This window comes from Podarcis tiliguerta, assembly GCF_965153285.1.
Source record: "Podarcis tiliguerta genome assembly, chromosome: 10".
Lineage (NCBI taxonomy): Eukaryota > Metazoa > Chordata > Lepidosauria > Squamata > Lacertidae > Podarcis > Podarcis tiliguerta.
In genome coordinates, this window is record NC_139543.1 from 45,434,411 (window position 1) to 45,458,584 (window position 24,174).

The 24,174-nt window shown below is 44.2% G+C and overlaps 1 protein-coding gene across 1 annotated transcript; it reads right to left on the bottom strand.

Moving 5' to 3' along the window:
• Positions 1–275: 275 nt before the first annotated feature.
• Positions 276–10,419, bottom strand: KDELR3 (KDEL endoplasmic reticulum protein retention receptor 3). The gene is made up of 6 exons (XM_083401181.1): positions 10,306–10,419; positions 8,348–8,980; positions 3,349–3,449; positions 2,140–2,298; positions 1,687–1,939; positions 276–594 (listed from the first exon to the last, which is right to left on the bottom strand). The coding sequence occupies exons 2-6, from the start codon at positions 8,436–8,438 to the stop codon at positions 554–556; spliced, it is 645 nt and encodes a 214-aa protein (XP_083257307.1). The 5' UTR covers positions 8,439–8,980; positions 10,306–10,419; the 3' UTR covers positions 276–553.
• Positions 10,420–24,174: the final 13,755 nt, after the last annotated feature.

Here is a 24,174-nt window from a genome sequence, read left to right on the forward strand (position 1 = left end):
GAAGTATGGTGTTCAGATCAAGGGAAGTAATAGTTCCGCTCTACTTTGCCTTGGTCAGACCCCACCTGGAGTACTGTGTCCACCTCTGGGTTCCACAATGTAAAAGGGGGGTTGCCATGCTGAATGTGTGCAGAGGAGGGTATCCAAGATTATCAAGGGTCTGGAAGCAGAGCCTTTTGAGGAATGCTTAAGTAAGTTGGGAATGTTTAGCCTGGAAAAGAGATTTAATAGTCATATTTGAGAGAGAAATATTGTGAGAAAAGTATACCAAAAGATACTTCACACTATTTTATTTGTTATAGTTCAAACACCAACAAACATCCCCATACAAAAGAAAACGTAGATACTGTTCCAACACTAAATTAGAAAGTGTTAAGCCTAAAGTGTTAGCCACCTGGACCTCAAATCTCTCGGGCACAGTCTGCTAGTCACAGTGTAGAGAAGCAGGTAAGTTCTCTGAATGCGAGCTGAGCCATATGGGAAAAAAGCGGAAGAGGACATCCTCCAGTCCTGGAGCAGGGTCTTCAGGAACTTGCTTCACTCGTGTGTGTCTTCAGATAGGCATTGGGAGGCTCAGCTTCTTGCCTTTTAATACTAAATGGGAAAGATGAATTAAGACTTAAACTGTTTGTTCTGACAGAAAGGAATGCCACCTTGCCTCTACCAAATTCATTCATGCTGCCATTTTTAATGGTGCTTTTAGCTCGTGAATTACAAAACTCCCAACATAGCAATAAGCATTTTGTAGGCAACCCGTTTAGGATGAGAAGATTCCATAAACTCTTGTCACCTGTGTACAAATCTTTGTTCCTAATAGCAGCAAGAAACCCTACACATGTTACAGTCACAGTGCCTTAGAATTTCAGAACATGTGAAGCAGTAACAGGCTGAACAACAATTAAAACAGTCCTATGCTAAAATACTCAATAATTTTTGGAGTGTTTTGCATAGTTTACAGTATTGGTAATCTGAGATGACTCCCCACCCTCAAGAGGCTTCCTCGCACTGCTTTAACATGCAGAGCACGCTACTCATATAACAATGTAGAAATTGTATTATATGCTTGGTAGCTTTTGAGTTGGGTTTAAGTGTTTAATATTTCATGTAATTTATTTATTTAAAAGCATTGATCAACCACTCAATGTTTTAAAAATCTCTTGAGCAGTATACAATATAAAAATAGTATTTTTAAAAAATAACTCAAGACACAGAAAGCAGAATAAAAACATTCAGAGTCTTCAAGCACATAAAATGGCCCTCTCTTATGGGTCAGGGAGGAAGTCTTTACAAGATTTTGGAAAGTAGCCGATGGCTGATGCTTTACAAATGGCATACGCTGCTGCTTAATTCTGAAGAGTTTTTTACTGCTGGGCGCCCTCCCGCTGGAGAATGTGCAAAGCTGCATTTTTGAATGCCAATTTTCAGCTCACTGTCCCATGATACTCCGCAAGCAGCAGTACCGCAATCAGAATTTTCCTATATGACCTAAGTGCTCTTGCCCATCTGTACAGGACCAGGTGGTCTTTCAGACGACCGCTGTTAAATGTTTGGGGTGGAAAAGAAAAGCCAACAGGTTCTGTGGAAAGGGGTGTGTGGGGAGAGCAGAGCTGTAGCTGACCTGCCTAATCTCTGCCACAACTCTGGTCGGTTTCAACCACTGACTAGCCAGCGTTCTGTAATCCTTACCTTTTGTGACATAGAGGTAAAAAAAGTCGCAGTAGAAGATGGTCTGTACTACTCCAGACACCACAGCAATTTGATCATAGAAGTTCTCTGTGTGGTAGCGCCAGATCCAGTTTGCAAGGTAGAGAGCGCGATAGAGGCCCAAGAAGAAAAGGTAGTGTGTCGTGATAGTTTCAGCTTCACCTGTTTTGCTAATCATGAAAAGTTGTGGAAGGATAGCCACTGATTCCAGGTAAATTGAGAAAGTCCAGAGAATCTAAGGAAAGAATAAAGGGAAGTCCATGTTAAATGTTAGTAATACATGAATCAGTCCAGAGAAAAACATGACAATTTTATTTTGGGCCACCTTTACCTTTCATCATTGGGCAAAAGAAAGTTCAGTTCCAGACACCAAAGGTTCAAGGAAACTTGATGCAATTACTACCTTCTTCCACTTAATATGAATGGCTTTCTTACCTCTAATGGGGTGAAACTGTGGTTTTCTAAAAATGACAGGCCTGTAACTGGAACTAAAAGGAATTCGAGGCGGAAAGAGTCATTCTCACTATCAAAGGTTTTCCGGAATTTCCCATAGATCAGGTACACGGTAAAGTAGGCACAACTTAAGAAAACAACCTGCAGAGGAAGACAAAAATCAACTTACTTTCTCATAATGCAAATCTTTGAGGATTGGTCTGCTCAAACTTTTATAGAGTCGTGTCTTTGCTAGAACCCACTAACCTAAGTGTTTGTTGGCTGTTGCAGACAAGATTCAATTTGTTGTCATTACCTTATATTTCGCCTAAGGTACTCTGGTTTGGCACCTTTAATGCACTCTAAGATAATAAGCAGCAGTGTGTATTTTTTATGCATGTACACACACACAGACACACGAAGCCCATTAACTACATCTCTTGTTCTTCCCTAGCCACCCTTGCTTAACCTGCTGTAAGAGTGGCTTTACAAGCCTCAGAATTGGTGCACCTTGTTCCAATCAGACTCACCGGGTCATTACCACTCTGCTCTAGATTAAGCAATAGGGGAAACAGGGAAGAGGCTGGGCTGCACTGCACATATTTAAAATTTCATCTTTCTCTGACACAGTCTGCTTTCCCTTCCCAGTACAACAAAAACCTAGTGTGCACTGGCACTATTCTATTAGAGCCCTGAGCACTGTAGCTCTGCATTCGTAAACAAGTTCATTGTGGCTTTGGTATGGGAATGGACTGCCTTGTTCAATCTCAATGAAGCAAGATCCGAGTGATTGTATCACTTTATTTCTTTATACAGTGGTACCTCGGGTTACATACGCTTCAGGTTACAGACTCTGCTAACCCAGAAATATTACCTCAGGTTAAGAACTTTGCTTCAGGATAAGAACAGAAATCGTGCTCCGGCGGCGCGGCAGCAGCAGGAGGCCCCATTGGCTAAAGTGGTGCTTTAGGTTAAGAACGAATTAAGTTCTTAACCCGAGGTACCACTGTAATTGAAATTCTTTCAGTAATATGTTAATAGAAAACCCTCTACCTCTGTAATTGAAATTCTTTCAGTAACATGTTAATAGAAAACCCTCTACCTCTACTGAAAATGGCCCTTTTTTAAAGTTATAAATCAGGGTCTGAACATACCAGAATTGTTCCTATCTCAGACTGACTAGATGGAGGGCACTTGAACTCTTGCCCTTACCTTCATGACAGTATTATAGATGGAGATAAAGTTTGTGACCAGGTCAAGGTAACGGCTTGTGAAGACAAGTGCAAAAAGGATCTGGCTCTTTCCTGAGATACCTGCAGGCCAAAAAAGGAAATTAAATGAGCGGATGATGAAGGTAAATAAACAAGCCGGGAGAAGTGCCTGGGCCTTTGGCACTGGCATAATAAACAAGCAAAGTCCTTAGTTGGGTAAGGAAGGTAGCAACTAGCACCACAAGCCACAAACTTCAGAGCTCCCCACAGAGGCAGACTTGAATCCTCTGGCAGCACAAACACAGCCTGGAGAGGACCACCCTTCTGCCAAGTGAAGAGGCACAGTCAGAGAATGAAAGGGTGCTGTTTCAGCTTCGACACTCAAGCCAGCTCCACTGCCAAGTGAACTGGAGAACCTGTGGATGTCTTCCCAGGATCCAGGGTGGGAAGAAAGATAACCCACGCACCATCATTGTATTGATTCCCAACACAGAAAATCAGCATAAACACAGTGGTTTGTTAAGGATGTTAACAATTATAGGGGTAGACTACAGTTCCCAGGATTCTTTGGGGGAGGCCATGTGGTGAATGTGAGCAGTGTTGCCTCTCTCTTCTGAAAGTCAAGTTGACCTACAGTATACTGTCTGGAAATTTCAGGCAAATATTACAAAGTGAGTGTAGAAAATAAATGGTAATGGAAGAAAACAAGGGGGTGTAGGGGGGCAGTGCAGGAGAAAGGTAATTGATCCCCAGGTGGCAGCAGTTTTTGCTCATGGAAACACAAAAAGATCCTTATGGCACTTTGAAAACTAACAGATTTATTGTACAGCTGGAGGCCACAAGAAGCCTGTTAGCGTTTAAGATGCCACAAGCCTCTTTTTTCTGTAAGAGACTAACATGGCTACCATCTGGATTTTGTTTGTAGGTTTTTTTCTACAATACTCCCTTACATAGAGCTCAAAGAAAGGCAGTGAAGTGGGGGGGGGGGGGAGAGCAGGTAGGAAAGTGAGGGAGCCAGAGCAAGATTCACAGACTGCTGCTACTAACCCTCTCAGCCCTAGCGCTGCTAGTGAACACACTATTATTATTATTATTATTATTATTATTATTATTATTATTATTTATTAAATTTATATACCACCCTTTAGCCAAAGATCCTCGGGCAGTGTATGACATTAAGAACATAATTTGCGCAGTACAATAAAAACCACAATGCACAGCATAATGATAAAATAATCATAACAACAGTCCTCTCCCACACCTTTAACAAGCCATAAACTACTTAATGGTCAAAGGTCTGGATAAAGAGGAATGTTTTCTGGGCATCTCTCAAGATTCTGCTATAGCAGCAGAGTTAAGGTGCCGACAGAGGCAAGCAATTTTATCCTCAAGTCACAGTGAGCTACCATAGGTTCGACCACCTCTTTGGGGCCAGTCTGCAAAAGGCCCCACAGTAACTAGAAAAGCTCTGCCAGATAGCATAGTGAGGTTGAAGTGGACGTAGCAAGTATGTCTTCTTTCCTGCCTTCTCTGCCACTGAGTAAGCTAAAAAAATGCACACTCGCCAGGGTTCAGTTGTATTTGTCTGGCGTTTCCCTCCGCTTGTGTTCAAGTCATCTCCCAGATTGCTTCTTTGCCCTATTTTCAGTAGTATACCACAGAGCCAAATAGGCTCCACGAAGCACTTGGGAGCAATTGTGTCAATGGCCCAAACCATCCAGATATTTAACAGGAGCGCCAGTCATAACAGCCACACACCCCCCCCCCCCACACACACCGGCCATATGGAAACCACTTGGATCCATCAACCTCTGAGGGCAGACCATCCTTAAAGGTCTCCCACTTCTGCAAAGGGAGAAAGGTGCTGAAAGCCTAAAGCTCAACAAGAAGTCCTCTGACCATGACAAGGGACTGATGTCAATATCCCATGCTTTCAGATCACCCTCTTCCCACCCAGCCGAAAAGACAAATATTGCATGATGTGCAATTGTAAGTGCTTGGTTTTTCCATGTTACACATGTGGCATGTCACTTGAGGTAGGGGTGCTTGCAATTCAGGCCAGCATGGCTGTTCTCTCCCCCCCCCCCCCATTTTTTTTTTATTATTTATTAAAACTGCTCCCATCAATGTATCTTGCCAAACTAAGAGACCATTCTCAATCCTTGCTCAATCATTTTGCTGCCCTCAACACTTCCCATACTGATCGACCTTGAACAGTTCAAATGGCAATATTCACTGGGGCAGCCTCTTCTGTGTTGCGAATGCAACAAGTTCCCGAATGCAGAGAAACGAGATTAAACAGATTGGAAGATCAAAGCTAGAAAAGTAGATTAGGGAGCCATCTTTGGTTTACAGGTTGGTGGCATTATTGCCATCTTGCACTATAGCACAACGAAAGCCAGACACAACTGCTATGGTGTGAAGCTGTCTATGTATGGGTGATGCACTGATTGGAAACGAAGTATTATGTCCACCCCAAAACTTTGGAAGACACAAACAGTATTCAAAGTAGAGCTGCGTATAAATGCCCCAATACCATCATGAACACAAATCAGCATGAATATCCAACGAAAAGGATGCCGGCTTAAAGGGTCCTTAAAGGGTCCTCAGGTAAGGTGGACTTTAAGCTTAAAGGCTGCCCATCCCTGCTTTGAGGTGCTGAAGACTCTTCATCGTTTTTTGCAACACAAAAGAGCTGCCTATAATTCTTTCCTTTTCTTTTTTTTAATAGTTTAACATCTCAAAATAAACATTGTGCACAATATCATATAATCAATGACTTCCCTGGTTCATTTTAGTTGTCTATCATTCCTGCATATTTTACTATAACCATTTTAAGTCAGTTCTCCCATCTTACATCACTCAAATATTAAACTGTTGAATTTATCTTAATGCTGCCAGCGTTTTCAACTGTGCACAGTTAATTCCCCTCTACTCAACAAAAGTTTTCCACTCCTCTATCATTATTTCTTTCGAGGCAGTAAAATGAGAAAGTAAAATTATGCTGTTTATTGGATAAATGTGGGCAGTTGCAAACATTTAACAGTCATAGGCATCTTCAGGTGAAAGAGACCAAAGACAAGCATTCCTGTCTTATTGCTTAATCAGCAGGGTATTGTGTGGCCCTACAGTTTCCTTTTACAGTGATGCAAAAAGGCAGGACGCACAGAAATTATGCTGAACGTACAGAATGAAACTTGATTCCACAAGTTCATTCCTCCTTCTGCTACAAACTTAAACAGTCTCCGTACCCCAGGATATATGTCAATGGACACATACATCACACCAGGGACTGTGATATGCCTATACCACTTCAACTGCCACATCACAACACCACTCCTTCTAAACGAATCTTGATTCCACCCACAAAGAGCGTAAGGGGGAGGGGGAGTTTAATGGAGTGGGAAGGGCTTGAAAGGAGGAAACTAGGAATGGAAGGAGAAGTTTTAACAAGAGGCCGTGGAAATACTGCCACAGAAGAGGAGCGGGGAGAGGGGAAATCAAGAAAGTAAAAGGAGTTAGCAGCATACACTCTGGGACTCAAAAGCTTTCTCCATGAACGCAGTCAGGTGGTGGGGAAGAAGATTAAAAGGCCCGCTGTAGTTCACAATCAAGATTAAATTGAGAACAAGCAGTGTATATTAAGACCATTTGTTGTGGTTGCTTTTTAACACCAAAACTTGGGAGATTAGATATATAGGAGACATGGATGAGGGTTCATAAATGCACCTCCTAAACGGCACTTTTGGTTTTTCTGCATTTCATGCAGTGCTGTTTCACATTTTCAGTTCCGCACAGCACAGTCCTATATACGTTTTTTCAAAAGTGTCCTATGCTTACCTCGAAGTAAAGATCCATAGGATTGCAGATTTACTTAAGAGTGCTGTGTGGGAGTGAAAGTCATTGTCCTGGGCAATCCATTTCTCTGTTCCCTGTCCCTTTGTTCTTTACCGGTTTACTTAAATCCTTGGCAGAGGTTTCCCTGGCTGTATTGTGCTTCCCAGCCCTCACCCCCACCCTTCTGCCCTGAGGAAATATTCTGTCTGAAATGCAGAAGGATTCCTGTCTTAGTCACAAACACGCACCCCAAGGCATTTAGTTTGCTCAGGTTTACGAAATGTGTTTTAGTTGGCGAAAAGGCCCAGAAGGAACCCACACAAGTGGCTACAAATCTCAAAATTTGCCGAAAATAATGGTGACTGAAAATTGCATACAGAGATATTGTATGAGCATCCCTTCTTGACATTGAAAGGACCTCATCTGGGCAGGGTTGCCTGTCAAGACAATGGACAGGTGTCTAGCATGAGACATGGGGAAAGTGTTGACCTCAGTGAGTTATCAAGTGCTATTTGCTTTAATAGCTGGTTCTCTTATTTCCTATCAATTTTCCATGTTAATTCATTTATGCTGCATTGTCCTACAAAACTACTGGGAAAGACTTAAAACATCCAGCTTCTTAGGCAAGTGGTCACACTCCCACTTACTGTGCACTTACAGGGTTTCCAGTGCTGTTTTTTAAATCTGTGCTCACACAACAGTTCCCCAAAATGCATATGCATTCCATACTTCCTTGCAAAATACTACCATTGGATGTGCTATTACTCAATCCAATTTGAGTCCTTAAGCCATTCCTAATTTATCTCTAGCAAATGTGTGAGCATAGGGTGCCCCATCCATGCTCCCTGGTGTGTACACCAACAAATCTGACACTAATGAAGTCGTGCTGATGTGAACAGCTAGAGGGGAAAGAGTTGTGAAATGCAGGGGTGGGAGAACAAATTCACTGTGCTTAAAAGTGATAATGTGAGCACACCTTAGGACAGATGTGTGACCCACGCAGGCTGAGGCCAAACCCAAATCCTCAGTCTCTGGGGCACAGTTTGTGCTCTGGTGACAAGTAACTCCCAGAAGCTTTGTCTGCTCCCTTCTTTTTCTTCTGCATTGTTTCTGCACCAACACCTTGTCAACGGGATGAAGAGGGAAGGAGAACAAGAACTTACCAGCGCATGACTTTGATCTCCAGATCTTCCCCAGCAACATGATCATGGCTAAGAGGTGAGAGACATCACCCAGGATCCGAAATATGTTCATGCTGGCCAAAGAATGTCCCAGAGAGTCCTGCAGGAAAACCAGCTAGTTTAATATCCTGATAAGGATTGTGGCACTACAGCAGGCCTCTTCGCTTTCCTTAGTAGATGCTTTCTGGTTCCTCGCTTGGATAAGGGTGTTTCTCTTCCTCTTTCTTCAACAGCCGAACGATTCCTTTCTATTCCAATTGAAGATTCTGCTAAGCCTTTCCCTCTCTCGGAAGGATTTCACTCACACTGCCTATCTTTGTCTTCACCAGGATTCTGCAACGAGCTTAGAATCTGAACTTTTGGTGCGCTTCTGCTTTTCCCTCTTGATCACTTTGTCTGTAGGGAAGTCTTTGGTTCGCTGGCTCTCCTCCTAAGTCGTTCTGCTCCCTCTGACAGAGGAGTGGAAGAACATCACAGCCAAAGCTTTGCAGTCCCAGCACAGGCACTGGGTGACGTGGCGTGGATGCTGTTTGTACTGAGGGTGGAGAAGGAGGCGGGGGCAACTAGGCCGAGTTAAACTTTCTCCTGCATCCTTCCAACTTCTCAAGTTACAACCTAGAATGTAGTTAAAGAGGAAAAGACAGTTAAGAGGGGAAGACACCCCTTTGCCAGCTTGAGGGGGAAATGAATGTGAATTGCTCCAGATTCCAAAGATTAGGCGGAAAGGCCCATTAGAAAATGTATTTCTTACTCAGGGCCCCAACGCAAAGTAGTGTCGCCAAACCCTCAGTGTTGTTTTGCAGACCTATTTAGTCTGCAAAGAGATTTGTAGGACCAGGATCACAGGTTGCTTTCTTCATTTTAATTGGCTTTCCTTCACTATGTTCCAGTTTTTGTTGTCAGGAAGTATTTCCTCCAGGCGTTTCCCCCTTGCTCAAGTCGCTTTGGGGACATAAAAGAGTTTTGTGGCACCTTATAAACCGGCAACATTTTTATAATGGCATCAACTTTCACTGACTAGAGCCCAGATGCATGAACCTCGGTTGTCAGACACACACATGCAAAGCGGGGAAACGTAACCAAATGTAAAAGAGTTAAATGGCAATGGAATGCAGAAAGTAAACAGCCTCTGGCAATTGAGTTAGAATAAAAATATATGGAAAATTACCACAGCAGCAGTAATTGGTGAGAACAAAATTGTCTTATTGTAGCTGAATAAATTAACACCTATAGTGGAATCCATTGTTTCTCTTCCAACCCAAATTTAAAGAGCAGACCTTTTTGCTAAGTTTCTCTTCAGCAGTTTCACTTGTGAGTTTCTCCTCAGTGAGCCTTTGTTTCAGGATGGCCACTGTCATGGCTTGTCCACAGCGCAGCTGCCACCTTGCCAAAGTGTGTCCTCTTCTGTCTTTTACAGCCCTCTTCCAAGTTAAAGGGCAAGGTTATCAAACTGGAAGCTTCCCTCCTATTCTTGTGGAGACATGACCAGGGCTCTAAAGTGCACGTGGAGCCCCCCCCCCCCCCAGAACACGAGGTTCCTTAACAAGCAACTTGTACTTCTTGAGGCTCTTCGCTTCAGACATCTGCCCTTCAACTTGTCTATGGAAGGGAAATGGGATGTTCCAGAGCATGAGGGACTTGCCAGGACCGCCCCCAACTCCTTCACATGTATTATCGCACCAGTGAACTGAGCTTTCAGATAGGATGGGTGTGTCACCCACTTTACTCTTAGCTCAGGGGAAACCTGAACATGAGTTCTCTCAGTCTCTCACTGCCTGCTTCACGTTTGCTCTCCTATTGGCATGCACACACATTCATGTATGTACATTAATATCGCCCTCCTCCCCACCCCCCAAAGATGGGGAAATAAATCTCATTTGGAATGCTAGCACTAGGACTTATTTCCAGGCATTTACTATGACTGAGTAAATAGGTAGAACCTTCTAGAACAGGGACAGTCAAGCTTGGTAGCTTTAACTGAGGTGCCCGTGGTCACCATGACTTGGGCCTCGTCAGTAAGAGATGTCCTACTGGCTCTGTGAGATGAGTTAAGCCACACTGGCGTCATGGCAACACAATAGAGTCTGACTCTGTGACAACCAAAGTTCCCTTCTGAGCTGCCTCCTAGGGTGAGTCCATTATTAGGACTCATATACCTTCCCCCCCTGTTTTGCAGCCTGCACATGTATTCCTCCTCCCACCCCCACAGCTTTTCCAGGAGCACAAATGAGTGTGAAGGAGTATGACACACAACCACAGAGCCTCTTGAAAGTGCTGGAACCATGTGGGCAGTCAAACACACACACACACACAACTAAACTAGGAAACTGAAGGGGAATTTAAAACAGTTCCCAATTTTAAACAGGGGTGAAGGAACCCTTAAAGGTAAAGGGACCCCTGACCATTAGGTCCAGTCATGACCAACTCTGGGGTTGCGGCGCTCATCTCGCTTTATTGGCCGAGGGAGCTGGCATACAGCTTCTGGGTCATGTGGCCAGCATGACTAAGTCGCTTCTGGTGAACCAGAGCAGCGCACGGAAACGCCGTTTACCTGCCCGCCGGAGCGGTACCTATTTATCTACTTGCACTTTGAGGTGCTTTCGAACTGCTAGGTTGGCAGGAGCAGGGACCGAGCAATGGGAGCTCACCCCGTCGCAGGGATTCGAACCACCGACCTTCTGATTGGCAAGTCCTAGGCTCTGTGGTTTAACCCACAGTGCCACCCTTACCAAGCTCCAAAAAGGAGCCATTAAACTGTCGATGTGTATGTACTCTTTACAATGTCATAACAAGATGTTTCTGCACCTTGGATAGACTTTAAAAATGAAGAAGGGGAAACACATGGTTTTTATAAGTAAAACTGTCAATTCCAGAATTCATATTGATTCTGTCCCACATGTTAGAACCCGGGATCATCCAGTGAATTCTGGGTTGTAAAAGATTCATTGGATGAGCAGGCATTAAAATGGCGAATTTGTTTCAGTGTAAGTGTCCAGAATCCCTGGCCTACTTGGCGACAAGTCAAAAGTTCAAAGACCAGGGGTCAATCCAAAGTCCAAAGGTCAGGAAATGCAATCCAGGGTCAATCCAAGTAGGCCAAGTCTGAAGTCCAGCAGTCAGGATACAGTACAGAGTCAAACCCAAAGTGCAGTCCCATAGAGTTCCAGGAGCATCCAAGTCAAGGTCCACCAACATGGGCAGTGGAGCAGACACAGCCCCTCAGCTCTGCTGCCCTTTTGTACTTGCTGATTGCAGCATCTGGGCTTGACGAGACATGTGACCCTCACCTGCTCTAAGCCTTCTCCAGCTGAGGAAACACACACCTCCTCCTAGAGCTAGCGATCCCCACCTGGCCAGCTAGGGAGCTGGGCTGTGGGCCCTTGCCTGCCTCAGCCTCTTACAGCGCACTCCCTGCTGCTCCCTACACCTCAGAGCCCGTCATGTTCACGGACACACGGTCCCTCCACCTGTGGTGATGGGTCCTGCTGCCCTGGTGGATCCTGTGCACTAGTTCCTAAGACCTTCTGTCATACGTAACTGTTGTTGAGCTGATTGAGAACAGTGACCGTAATGCTATCAAATCAATTATATATGTAAATAGGCAGTTGCCAATAAAGTCCAACACAATCATTTTTGATGTCAAAAGAGGAAACCTCTCACAAGCATGGGAGTTGTAAGGGAAAGTGAAATGGGTCAAATCTCTGCTTGGGGGTTATTCAAAACCACAATAATAGAAGCTCACCTAAGAATATATACCACAAATTAGAAAACATACTACCAAGACTACCAGTGTGGTTTAAAAGCAGAGTTATTAAGGACAAAAAGGCTTCCTTTGGAAAACTGAAGTCTCATCCAAATGAGGAGAAACAAAAACAGAACATGGTTTTGCTAAAGAAGTGCAAGCAGGCAATAAGGGATGTGAAAAAAGAAGAGAGAATTCAAAAAGGCTGAGGGAGACCCCTGTCTATAACCCTGAAGAACTGCTGCCAATCTGCACCGAAAGGACTAAAGGGAGCCTATGGACTGACTTAGTACAAGGTAACTTTCCGTAGCACCTGTAGGCCACAGTGCATCATAGGTAGGCAGTTTGGCTTGGTGGATCGCAAGTTATGGAGGCATATCTTAAGTCAGGGTGGGGAACTTGTGGCTCTCCGCTCTTTGCTGGAGTCTAACTCCCATGAGTCCCATCCAGCACAGTCAATCAAACGGGAATGATGGGAATTGTAGTCCAACAATACCTGGAGGGTCACACGCTCCCCGCTGCAACCTTAGGCCATGTGTGAAGTTTATGTTTCAATCCTGCTTTATCTTTGGCTTCTCCTTTGGCAGACTTCATGGCTCAACACATCATTATTGCTTCCTCAAGTTCCTCAAGCAAACACTCAGCCGATAACACTTCTTCCATCACCACATCTCCATGTCAGGCCAAGCTTTACTTATCATGGTCCTGATGGACATACAATGAGATCTGTGCTGGGGTGGTGGTGGTTGGGCAAACCTGAGTAACTGCATGCTACCAGGGCCGGATTTAGGTTTGATGAAGCCCTAAGCTACTGAAGGTAATGGGGCCCTTTGCATGTCCAGCTGTCCTTTGTCAACAACAAATTGTTGTTGTTGTTTGTGTTGAATATATGCTATATGGTAATGTATGGACCTAATAGGTATCTAAAGCCATTTCACATAACAAAATATGTATTTTATCAAAGTAATTGCTGAACTGAAATACAATTAAGAAGAAGTATATTAATAGTGAAATGGGTGGGGCCTATTACTTACATCGTAGGAGCCTACACAACACAAAACACTGTTGCTGCATGTGGGTTTTATTTTATTTGTTTTTTATCTTAAATTTTGGAAATGTACATCCAGTTGTTGTTTTTTCCTTTAAATTTTTTTGGGGGGCCGCAAGAGAGTGAGGCCCTAAGCTATACGTAAATCCGGCACTGCATGCTACAGGGTCCTGCAGCTGCTAGCTGCAATTTGAACCAGGCAAGTGTGCCGCAGAACAGTATGAGGTGAAAGGGCACACACATATAAGTGCCTTTGAAGCGCACCATGCAAACATGCCCCTCAGAGAGCTTCTCTTTCACAGCCCTTTTCGTCAGGCTGAGAGGCCTGACATGCCCCTCAGAGAGCTTCTCTTTCACAGCCCTTTTCGTCAGGCTGAGAGGCCTTATGCAGAGGAAGTAGCTGGGGAATGAGCAATGAGAATGCTCAGAATGTGGCATCCATGTGCCATCAAAATGGTCGAGGGAGGATGTGGGTGAGGAGAGGCTTGAAAGAAGGGGGAAGAGGCTTCCAAATCTGGAATAACTGAAAAAGAAAAAGTTGGCACATGAAGTGGGAACAAGTAAAAATAAACCTCATCCCCCCCCCCACCTCCTTCTTTGCTGCAAAATAAGCTTGAAAAGCCTCGCTCCAGGTGTCTCCCTGCCTCCTAAAATAATCTAAGATGCTTCTACTGTCTCTCTCCCTGTGATGCCCCCACCCAACCCGCCACCCCACTAGTGCCTTGGGTTTCCATGGTGACTGCAAGCAATGTCGCTAGGGTGACAAGGAAGAGAAATGTTTTTTTAAAAATAGAAGGGGTTCTTGATTATCTGTTGTTCTTGTGGGGTTTTATTTTTTTCTTCTCCAAGTTGAGAGAGTTGTTTATTCGCTTCCCCCCTGCCCCCAAGTTGGGACCTCATCATTTTCATAAAATGTTGTCCCTTCAGGTCTCCTTTCCACCACCACAGCAGTGCTTTGATGAGACTGAGGCGAGGGCAAGAAAGAAAGGAGGATACTGGTCTCTCCACAGCAATGGTAGGGTGGGCCCCATAAGAGGACTCTACCACCACCACCATGGTGCTCCCTCTTTTACTTTATTAGTTCTGTGTAGGTCAGTTTCACACTCGAAGTGCATTTGAGCCTCTTTGGCATGCATCTTTGAAAATCCAGAACTGCAAGATGCCAGAGTAGATTTGGAACAAAGACCTCCAGCTGTTTGTCTCTGGTGCCTTCCCTCCTATGAGGTCAGTGGAGGCTGGTTGCCTGATGCTACTGGGGCACAGCCTTCCCAAGGAGAATGACAAGCAATTACTGCCCCTGCCAAATCTGAAAGCCACACACTCTTTCCCTACACACATTTTATACTTCTGTTTGAACTCAGAGAAGTTCTGCAAACATTTATGCCAATCTACTGTTCTTTGACTAGGCAGGTGTCTGCACCACTCAGCCAATCCTAACCCAATCCTAATCCAAAAGTGAAGTGGTCTCTCCCATGTGTAGAGACAATACTGAATTAGATCATGGACCAAAGTTCTGACCCCGTATAAGGCAGATTCCCGTGTTCAACAAAAAGGGCTGGTTGGGCTCCGTGGATCAAGGGTGCCCTCTAGTTTGCAGTATCAACCTGAATATTTTCCAGAGTCCAGAGAGTTTTTGCTGCACTATACATTTAAAGCAGTATCATACCACTTAAACAGCCTTGGTTTTCCCCAAAGAATCCTGGGAATTGTAGTTTGCTAAGGGTGCCAAGAATAGTTAGGAAACCCTTATTCCCCTCACAGAGCTACAAATTTCAGAGTTTCCTAGGAGGAGAGATTGAGCTGAATATTGTAGCTCTGTGAGAGAAATAGGGGTTTGCCTAACACAAGATGCAGCCAGCCACCTTGCAAGGTCTGGGCAGTGCTTGGATGGGAGACAGCCTGGGTACATTGTATATGCCACCCTGAGATTCATGGTAGAAGAAAGGAGATGTATTATTGTGCTAAGAAAATACATAAAACGTCACTACTATTCTGGTAAAGTGTTTCAAGCCAGGCATCACCAGAAATCTCAAAAACTGAAAGAGGAGGGAAGAGGCTTTTATCTTATGCACCAGAATTTGAAAAGGGGGGGAAAGGTAATACATCATTTCCCTTGATATCCACTGACATCTGCTATTAAGCATCTATCTTACAAGCTTTTCACAATTAAAGACATAATTCTTCCAGAAAATAACTTTTAAAACTTTTCTAGTCAAAACCAAGATAAATACTCATAACCTGCATATGAAATAGAGGGTTCAACTGAATTGTATTGAACAACTGGTGTCCAATCCTCTATTACAGAATGATTTTTGACAAGCTGTAAATTCAATTCCACACATAGTTTTTTAGGCCCATTCTTGTTTTTCAGTACCAAATAGATAATATTTTTAAACTGACAGAGACATGCAAAACTTTAGCCAAAAACGTGTGCCGTAAATCAATAGGATGTCTGCCAACATATGTAACAAGCATTCCTGAATTCTTACTAGTGGCCCTGTGAGAACATTAAGAGCCCTGGTGGATCAGACCAAGTGCCAGTCAGTCAATATGTTGGTCAATCCAGTAGACAGATAGATACTATTTTTCTCCTATACTATCTACTAGCTAAATAGCAAGCTAGTTAAGAGTTTTATACACTGTGCTTTTTAATCTCAAAAGAGCTATGTAAAGCAGCTTACAACAGTTCAGTATAACAATCAGCTAACAATTAAGAAGACAAATAAATTAAAATAAATTACAATGAAAAACAAATACATCAGATGAAAATCTAAATGGCTTACAGGCACAATAACTTTTTTAAAAAACAACAACAACAAAACAAAACTAGCAACCCAGATGGCTGGATACCTGCTGAAATACAAAAGGTCTTCATGAGGTGGCAAAAAAATAAAATAAAACCCTAAAATGAAACATGAAATGTTTTGCCACTGTGAAAACAGGATGCTGGACTAAATGGGTCACTGGTCTCATCTGCTGAGCTCTTCTGATGTTCTTAACCATCAGTGACTCTCTAGGAAGGAAGCTCCATGAGCTAGACCACTGATAATGCTGTCTTCCACATGCCAGTCAGATGTAACTCTGTTGCTGGGATGCAGATGTGAGCTTCTCAGCATATCTTAATAAATGGCCAAGTTCATCTGCAAAAAGTTGGTCTTTTGGTCCTAAACTGCTTAGGGCAGCCCTTTCCACCTGGTGCTCTCCAGATGTTTTGCCCTGCAACTCACATCAACTCTAGCTAGCACCACAGGTTGTGGAAGGCTGGTCTAGGACTAGGGATCCATCTGCACTATACATTGAAAGCATCACACCACTTTAAACAGCCACAACTTCCCCCAAAGAATCCTGAGAACTGTAGTTTGTTAAGGATGCTGAGAATTATTAGGAGACTTTTCCCCTTCTGTAAGCACTAGTCCACCTACTCTACACACCCAAGTTTTAAACCTGTTTAATTGCCATGGATGCCAAGTAGGGAATTCCAGGGATGGTAGTTCTCCAAAATGATCAGATCCCTCTAAAAAGGTCTAAGAATTCAATAACATGAATGTCTAACACAAAGCAGCTGCAGTTTTTAGTAGTCCATATACTGACTTCACCCGTGCTGTCAAAGAGGAAGATGGTCATGTGATTACCAACCACTGTTGCTTGCTTTATTATGAACTGAGCCATAAGCAGTAGCTTTTTGCAGCTGATCACAAACAAGTGTGTTGACAAGCTGTGGTTGTGATTGACTTCCAAACACTACACTAAAATGTGCAGTGGGCAGCAGCATCTGACAGTCACCACCATAGCTCACTTAATTACAAGAGTTGTAATTAAAAACATGACTACCAGGTGCTCAGATGGTTGTGTGTATGAACCCTTGGTCCCCTCCAGTTCTCTTGATTACTATAACTGAAGAGGAACTGTGGAAAGCCAGGAGACAGAGAGAAAACCAAAAATTGAAACACCTTCCCAGTCAGGAAGTTACTGAGGATTGTAAAGAGATTCTCAAGGGAAAAGTTGATAATCACAAAGAGATTCTCAAGGGAAAAAAATAATCTGTAAGTGTATAACTAGTGTTTTAGATGTCCTACCTAAGCAATACTCAAGTAGCCTCATTTGCAGAAAACCTGAGCTCTTAAAACTGTCATTAACATCTGCTTCCCATCTCTAAGTAAGTCTCCTCATGTCAGAAGTTGGAAGGTAGCTTCCAACTCCAGCATAGGACAGGTTGATGGAGATATTCTTCTTCTACATGTTCTGAGGAGCTACTAGTTCTCCTCCATTCCTTCACTTCCCCCATCCCCACAACATTAGCAGCAGGAAAGGTTGGCGGAATGGGGCTATTTTTGGGAACGTTTCCCTAGCAACGGCTGCTGCCACCGTCTGTGGTGGTTTATCCATAGGTGCTAAAATATTCGATGCTTCTTAATAAAGAAAGCAGCTGGCAAAGCAAGGTTGGATGTAGGAAGGGTTGTCCACCCAGTCTGCTTTGCCCAGCGGCCTGGGATTCATGGGGCTTGAAAGAATAACCAAGCAAATGATGTCTTTAAGATGAAGTGCACTTTGACTTTAGCTCCATCAATTGAGTTCTTAATCAAGAAGCAAGCCTCTTAGAGGTGAAAAGTTTCAGTCCTGAGACATCTGGAGGGCCAAAATGAACCCACACCTGATACACACGATAGCTTCTCTGTTAACAAGCTGAGCTGTTGAGGTAGAAATATGAAGCTTTTCTTCTCCAAGTTTGCAGAAGAATGTTGTAAAGGCCAATATAATCACGTTCAATAGTTATTAAGCTATTAAGGATCTTGATGTCCCATGCTTCTGGTCCTTTTCCAAATGGTGTATCTAGCAGCTGATCTGTGCAAGTTGGAGGGCATATTTGTACGATGAACCCATCTGATGCTGGCTTCTTTTCTTTATGTTGGTTTGCCATTGATTTGGGCAGCAGCAGGAGGAATACAGAAGTGTTTACAACTCCCCTTCCCCCTTATTGATATTGCATTGAGGTTTGGTCTCCCGCATAAACTCTAAGCTGTCTTTTGTTTGTATACTGCTGTTGCTCAGTGTAAAACTTACCAGTGAACTGAGGACAGATTTCGGGTCACATGATGGTGCTGACTATGTGAGTTGCCTTTGTTTTTAGTTGCTTATTTGCAGTGGAAAAGGCTAAAGAGCCAGTGTGGTGTAGTGGTTAAGAGCGGTAGTCACGTAATCTGGGTAACCGGGTTCGCGTCTCCGCTCCTCCACATGCAGCTGCTGGGTGACCTTGGGCCAGTCACAGTCTCTCAGCCCCACTCACCTCACAGAGTGTTTGTTGTGGGGGAGGAAGGGAAAGGAGAATGTTAGCCGCTTTGAGACTCCTTAAAGGGAGTGAAAGGCGGGATATCAAATCCAAACTCTTCTTCTTCTTCTTCTAAAGAAATACAATGATAAATCTCTATGTGTAAGTGGTCCATCACTGACCCCTCCAAATTGTGTAACTTAGAATTACATTCAGAAGAGAGTGTGTCATCATGACCAACAGCGACTTGGAACTGACCTGGAGGAACAGGGGACCCCATCAACTAGGGACTTTCCAAAACTAGTGAATGTGCCCCTCAATCAGACCCCATTGTGAGACCAACTTCCTCACATACCATTCAGTCTGTGTGTGACCACAAGCACTATGCCTGTCAAAAGTGAGCAGAGAGGTGACCATGGAAGGTTTGAGAGCTGCCCCTTTAAGGACCTCCATTCTTCAGCAAGGAGGTGGAGCCTAGAGGGTGGAGGGTGGTGATAATCAGGCCTAGCAGCAAGCTGCCCTTCTTGGGACAAGTCCTTTCTTTTCTGGGTCCTGTCCAAGGTTCTGAACCAACTCTGGAAAGTGCTGTGCAGTCTCTGCCTTTTGGTCCCTTGGTTTTGCTACCACCTCTGGCCTGCTCCTTTTTCCTCTACATGGGATCATTCTCACCAGGCCAGGCTAGACGCAAGCACCTGGAAGCATTAAAGTTATCTGCACAACCGAATGAGTAAAGAAAGAAGTGTATTGTTTGCATCAGTTGAGTTAGACATGGGTTGCCACCATCCTTTTTACACTTTGTTTTCGATCTGAATTTCCATGAAATAATTGATTCACATGTGGCTGCTGGGCTTGTGTTAGCTCTGTTCTTATGGCATGTGGCTTGTCTTTATTTTGTTTTTAGCACAGACAGAGTTTGCTATATTTGCTTACTACCACAAACCCACATTGAAAGATTCCAAAACTGGATGTTTGGGTTCATAGTTAATGAATTAGGTGACCTGCTCACTATGAGTTAATGAATGTTCTGCTCAACCATCGCAATGTGAAGGAAAAAATGATGGCTGTGAGCCCAGTCACAGTGGGAATCAAAGCTAAGACGATACACTGGGGTGGAGTACAAAGCCAACTTTACCTCACCCCCCCCCCAACTTCTCTCTCTCTTCTCTATAATTACTTCCATACATGCCAGCTTCTATATAGTTTAGGTCCTTTTTTTTTACGCCTGCAGGTTTCTGCGCACAAATGCAATGGTACCTTGGTTCTTGAATGGCTTAGTTGTCAAACAAATCGGCTCCCGAATGCCGCAAACCTGGAAGTGTTCAGTTTGTGAACGTTTTTCAGGAGCCAAACGTCTGACGTGGCTTCCGCTTGAGTGCAGGAAGCTCCTGCAGCCAATCGGAAGCCATACCTTGGTTTTCAAATGGTTTCAGGAGTCAAATGGACTTCCAGAATGGATTAAGTTCATGAACCAAGGTACCACTGTATGGACTGTAACACCAATGATGGCTGCCACGTATGAATGGGTAACCACAGGCCAGACATGGTATGGAGAACATGCATGCCACTTCCGTAAAGGTATAAGTACACAACCTAAAGAAAGCTTGGTCAGTGGGAATTGTGTTGTTTTTTGTTTTGATTGTAAGATGTCATAGTCCTGTGCTGTCAGCAGAGCTCAATGGAGGAAGAAGCCAGCCAACCAGCCGGGTCTCAGGGAGGTACTTGCCTAGAAGCAGAGCCTGTATACAAGGTTCAGTCCAGTCCTAAGGTCAGAAGTATCTCGGTTCATGTAGTCAGACGATCCGGGGGTCAAGAAAGCTGAGGGTCCAAGGTCACAAGAAGCAGCAAGATCTGGCCAGGAACGACATATGTTGTTTCCAGCAACTGACTGAGGCTGGAAACCCTGCTTTAGGGAGCCAGCTGGTTCTCATCAGCAGCAAGAAGGCTGATCAGCAGCAGGTGGAGTCACTTTGTCTTCTGCTCCTTCAGGCTGCTGCTCAACAGGTGAAGCCGACTCCTGGCCCATGACATAAGATCAGATCAAGGGCCTACCTAGTCAACATCCTATTCTCACATCAGCCAACCAGATGCCCATGGGAAGCCCACAAGCAGGACACGAACACAATAGCATCCTTCTTGTGATGATTCACAAGGGACGCGGGTGGCGCTGTGGGTAAAACCTCAGCGCCTAGGACTTGCCGATCGCATGGTCGGTGGTTCGAATCCCTGCAGCGGGGTGAGCTCCCGTCGTTCAGTCCCAGCTCCTGCCCACCTAGCAGTTCGAAAGCACCCTTAAGTGCAAGTAGATAAATAGGTACCGCTTTATAGCGGGAAGGTAAACAGCGTTTCTGTGTGCTGCTCTGGTGCCGGTTCGCCAGAGCAGCTTCGTCACGCTGGCCACGTGACCCGGAAGTGTCTTCGGACAGCACTGGCTCCCGGCTTCTAGAGTGAGATGAGCGCACAACCCTACAGTCTGTCAAGACTGGCCCGTATGGGCAGGGGTACCTTTACCTTTTACCTGTGATGATTCACCACAATGGGTATTCAGATGTTGATTACTACCTCTGATACTGAGGTCCCTAAATGTTCCTGGCGTGGGGAGTTTTGTTTGTGTGTTTTCACTTTTTTCCTTTAAAATCAGAACTGGAACCTAAGATTGCAGCCCACATTGCCTCTTGCAGAAGTGGGTGCCATAGTTTAACTATGCACTGCACGTAGAAGTACTTGCTTTTGTCTTTCCGGAGTCTTCCAATGTTTAGCTTCACTGGATATCCATGAGTTCTAGTGCTATGAGATAGAGAGAGAAACTTTTCTCCATGACATGCATGATTTTATAAACTTCTATCATGTTGCCTCTCAACTGCCTTTTTTTCTAAAATAAAAAGTACCAAATGCTGCAAGCTTTCTTCATAGGGGAGTCTTTCCATCTTCTTGATCATTTTGGCTGCCCTTTTCTGAACCTTTTCCAACTTGCAATATACTTTCTGAGGTGAGTAGACCAGAACTGTACACAGTATTCTCTCTGTAAGTTGGCTTGAGAGGCCACAAGCCAAAGCCGCTTGTTTCTGCAGAGGCAGGAAACGGAATTTGTTTTTTGAGAGGAAGTTTCACTCTTGTCCTGCCAACTATTCCGGAGAAAAGGGTTTTCCCAGTTGTATGAACGGAGCAGAAGACAGAACCTTCTGGACTAGAGAAAGCACCCAGATTGTACTCTCCAGATGTTGTTGGACTCCATCTCTCCTCAGTACCAGTCAATAGTGGTCATCTTGGCAAGGCTGCCAAGGTCTGCACTTCTATCTCAGTTCTCTCCTTTTGACAAGCAACCAAGCCTTTGTCAGGCTAAATTAATTCTGTTGCTTTGATGGTTTGGCTGTTGCTGTTTGTCCTCTTGTCAGCTATGGTATCGTCCTTTTGCTTAGTTTTAAATGTTGTGCACAGACTTGAAGGTAACTGATAGAAAGGCGGAGTGCAAATGTTTTTAATCAATAGTTAAAGCAGCTTCCCATTCCTAATTAAGAACCGCCGGCAAAGTGAGGAATGTTTTCTGCCTCAATTTTGCAGCTAGTGGGGAAGGTTGTACACACACACACACACGTGTCACTATTCAGTCAAGGTGCTTAGAGCTGTTTACAAGTTCAAGTGTGGAAAGCAATTAAATTATACTTAAAAGAAAGTTACAGCAGAGCAGAATAAAATGCCAACATAAAGGCAGAACACCTACAGATTAAAACAAAAAGGTTTTAAAATGAATAAAAAAGTGTTGCATGAAGAAAAAGGTAAAGAGTGTTAAGGGCATGTGCAAAAACGTACACATTGTGCCCTTTACTTTGATTTCAGTTGTAATTGTAAAGGTAAAAATTCATATGCTGATTTTGTCTGTCAGTCATTGTTCCCAACACATGAATTCACTATTGTAAGTAAATGCTTTCGTACAGCATGGTAATGACCTCTCTGAAGCAGCAGGTTCATATCCTGGGTGTGCTCCTGGACCCATCACATGACCTCCGTGGCTAAGAGTGCCTTTTATCAGATTTTTAGTAGGACAGCTATCGTCGTTTCTGGTTTGGGAAAAACCTGACCGCTGTCATCCATGTGCTGGCAACCTCCAAACTGGATTAGTGCAATGTGCTCTATGTGGGGCTAACTTTGAGGCTGATCTGGAAGCTAAAGCTAGTGCAAAACGTGGAGGTTCGACTACTCATTGGGACAGAATATCACATTATGCTGCTGCTGCTGAAGGAATCACACTGGTTGCCAGCCAGCTTGGTTTAAAGTGCTGGTATTGGTGAACAAAGTCCTAAACGATATGGGACCAGGATATCTAAGAAATCGCTACATACCCTTCACACCTATACTAATCACTGTGGGCATCCGCAGGCATCCTTCAGCGTCCTGAGATTCATCTTTCAACAAGCTTTCTAAAATCCTTAACCTTATGTATGTGTTTGTTGTTTTTAAAATTGTTTTTATATGTAAAGTTCTTGTTTTAAAATATTTATTACAGGCAAGTGTTTTTAGCTGTTTTTATACATGCAACTTTTGTATATGTCATATCACTTTGAGATGCTTCATGAGAAGCAATCCATAAATAATATTAACAAACTGGTTTATTGAGCACATTGGGCAGGCTGGGTGAATCCACACACATTTACTGTAGTAGCTGTGCCATCCATTTTCATTGCTCTGGGGCTGTAAATAAAGCCACAGTTCTGCATGTGGCAAAAGCAACGACAAGGCCAGCTCACCCTATACCAAACCCTGCATTTCTGCACTTGCAGATTGGCAGTAAGTTATCTAAGGAAGCCAGGGAATGAGGTTTAAGGGAAGGACTGTGCCTCACTGGTAGAGCACATGTTCTGCTTGCAAAAGGTTCAGTCCTTGACATCTCCAGGTAAAGTTAGCAGAGGGCCATGTCTGAAACCCTGGCAAGACACTGGCAGTAAATGTCGACAATCTTGGGGCAGTAATGTGACTCAGTATAAGGCAGATTCCCATGTTCCTCTGGAGTGAAATCGTCCCCTCAGGTTGGGTGCCAATTAGGCACCAGTAGATGCACTTGAGGGACGCGGGTGGCACTGTGGGTTAAACCACAGAGCCTAGGACTTGCTGATCAGAAGGTCAGCGGTTCGAATCCCCGCAATGGGGTGAGTTCCCATTGCTCAGTCCCTGCTCCTGCCAACCTAGCAGTTTGAAAGCACGTCAAAATGCAAGTAGATAAATAGGTACCGCTCCGGCAGGAAGGTAAACGGTGTTTCCGTGTGCTGCTCTGGTTCACCAGAAGTGGCTCAGTCATGCTGGCCACATGACCCAGAAGCTGTACGCTGGCTCCCTCAGCCAATAAAGCGAGATGAGCGCCGTAACCCCAGAATCGGTCATGACTGGACCTAATGGTCAGGGGTCCCTTTACCTTTACCTAGATGCACTTGAGCAGCTCTTACACACTTACAGTAAGCTGACACAACATCCCAAGTTTATTATGGGAGAGGGAGGACTATTTGGATTTTCCACCACAGGAAGCAAATCATCTTGACTTGGTCCTGGATGGTGAAGTCACAACAAGGCAACCATGGAGGAAGTTCTGGACGTGTGGTAGAATTTGAAGGACTTATCTGTGCTTCTTTGGAACAGATTCAGGGTGCAACTCTTAGGGAGAGCATGAAACTCTGGAACACACAGCAAACCTTTGCAAGCCACGGTGCTTTGTGCAAAAATGCCTGGGGCTCTGCAGTGCCAGCCACATGTGCTCCTATTAATGT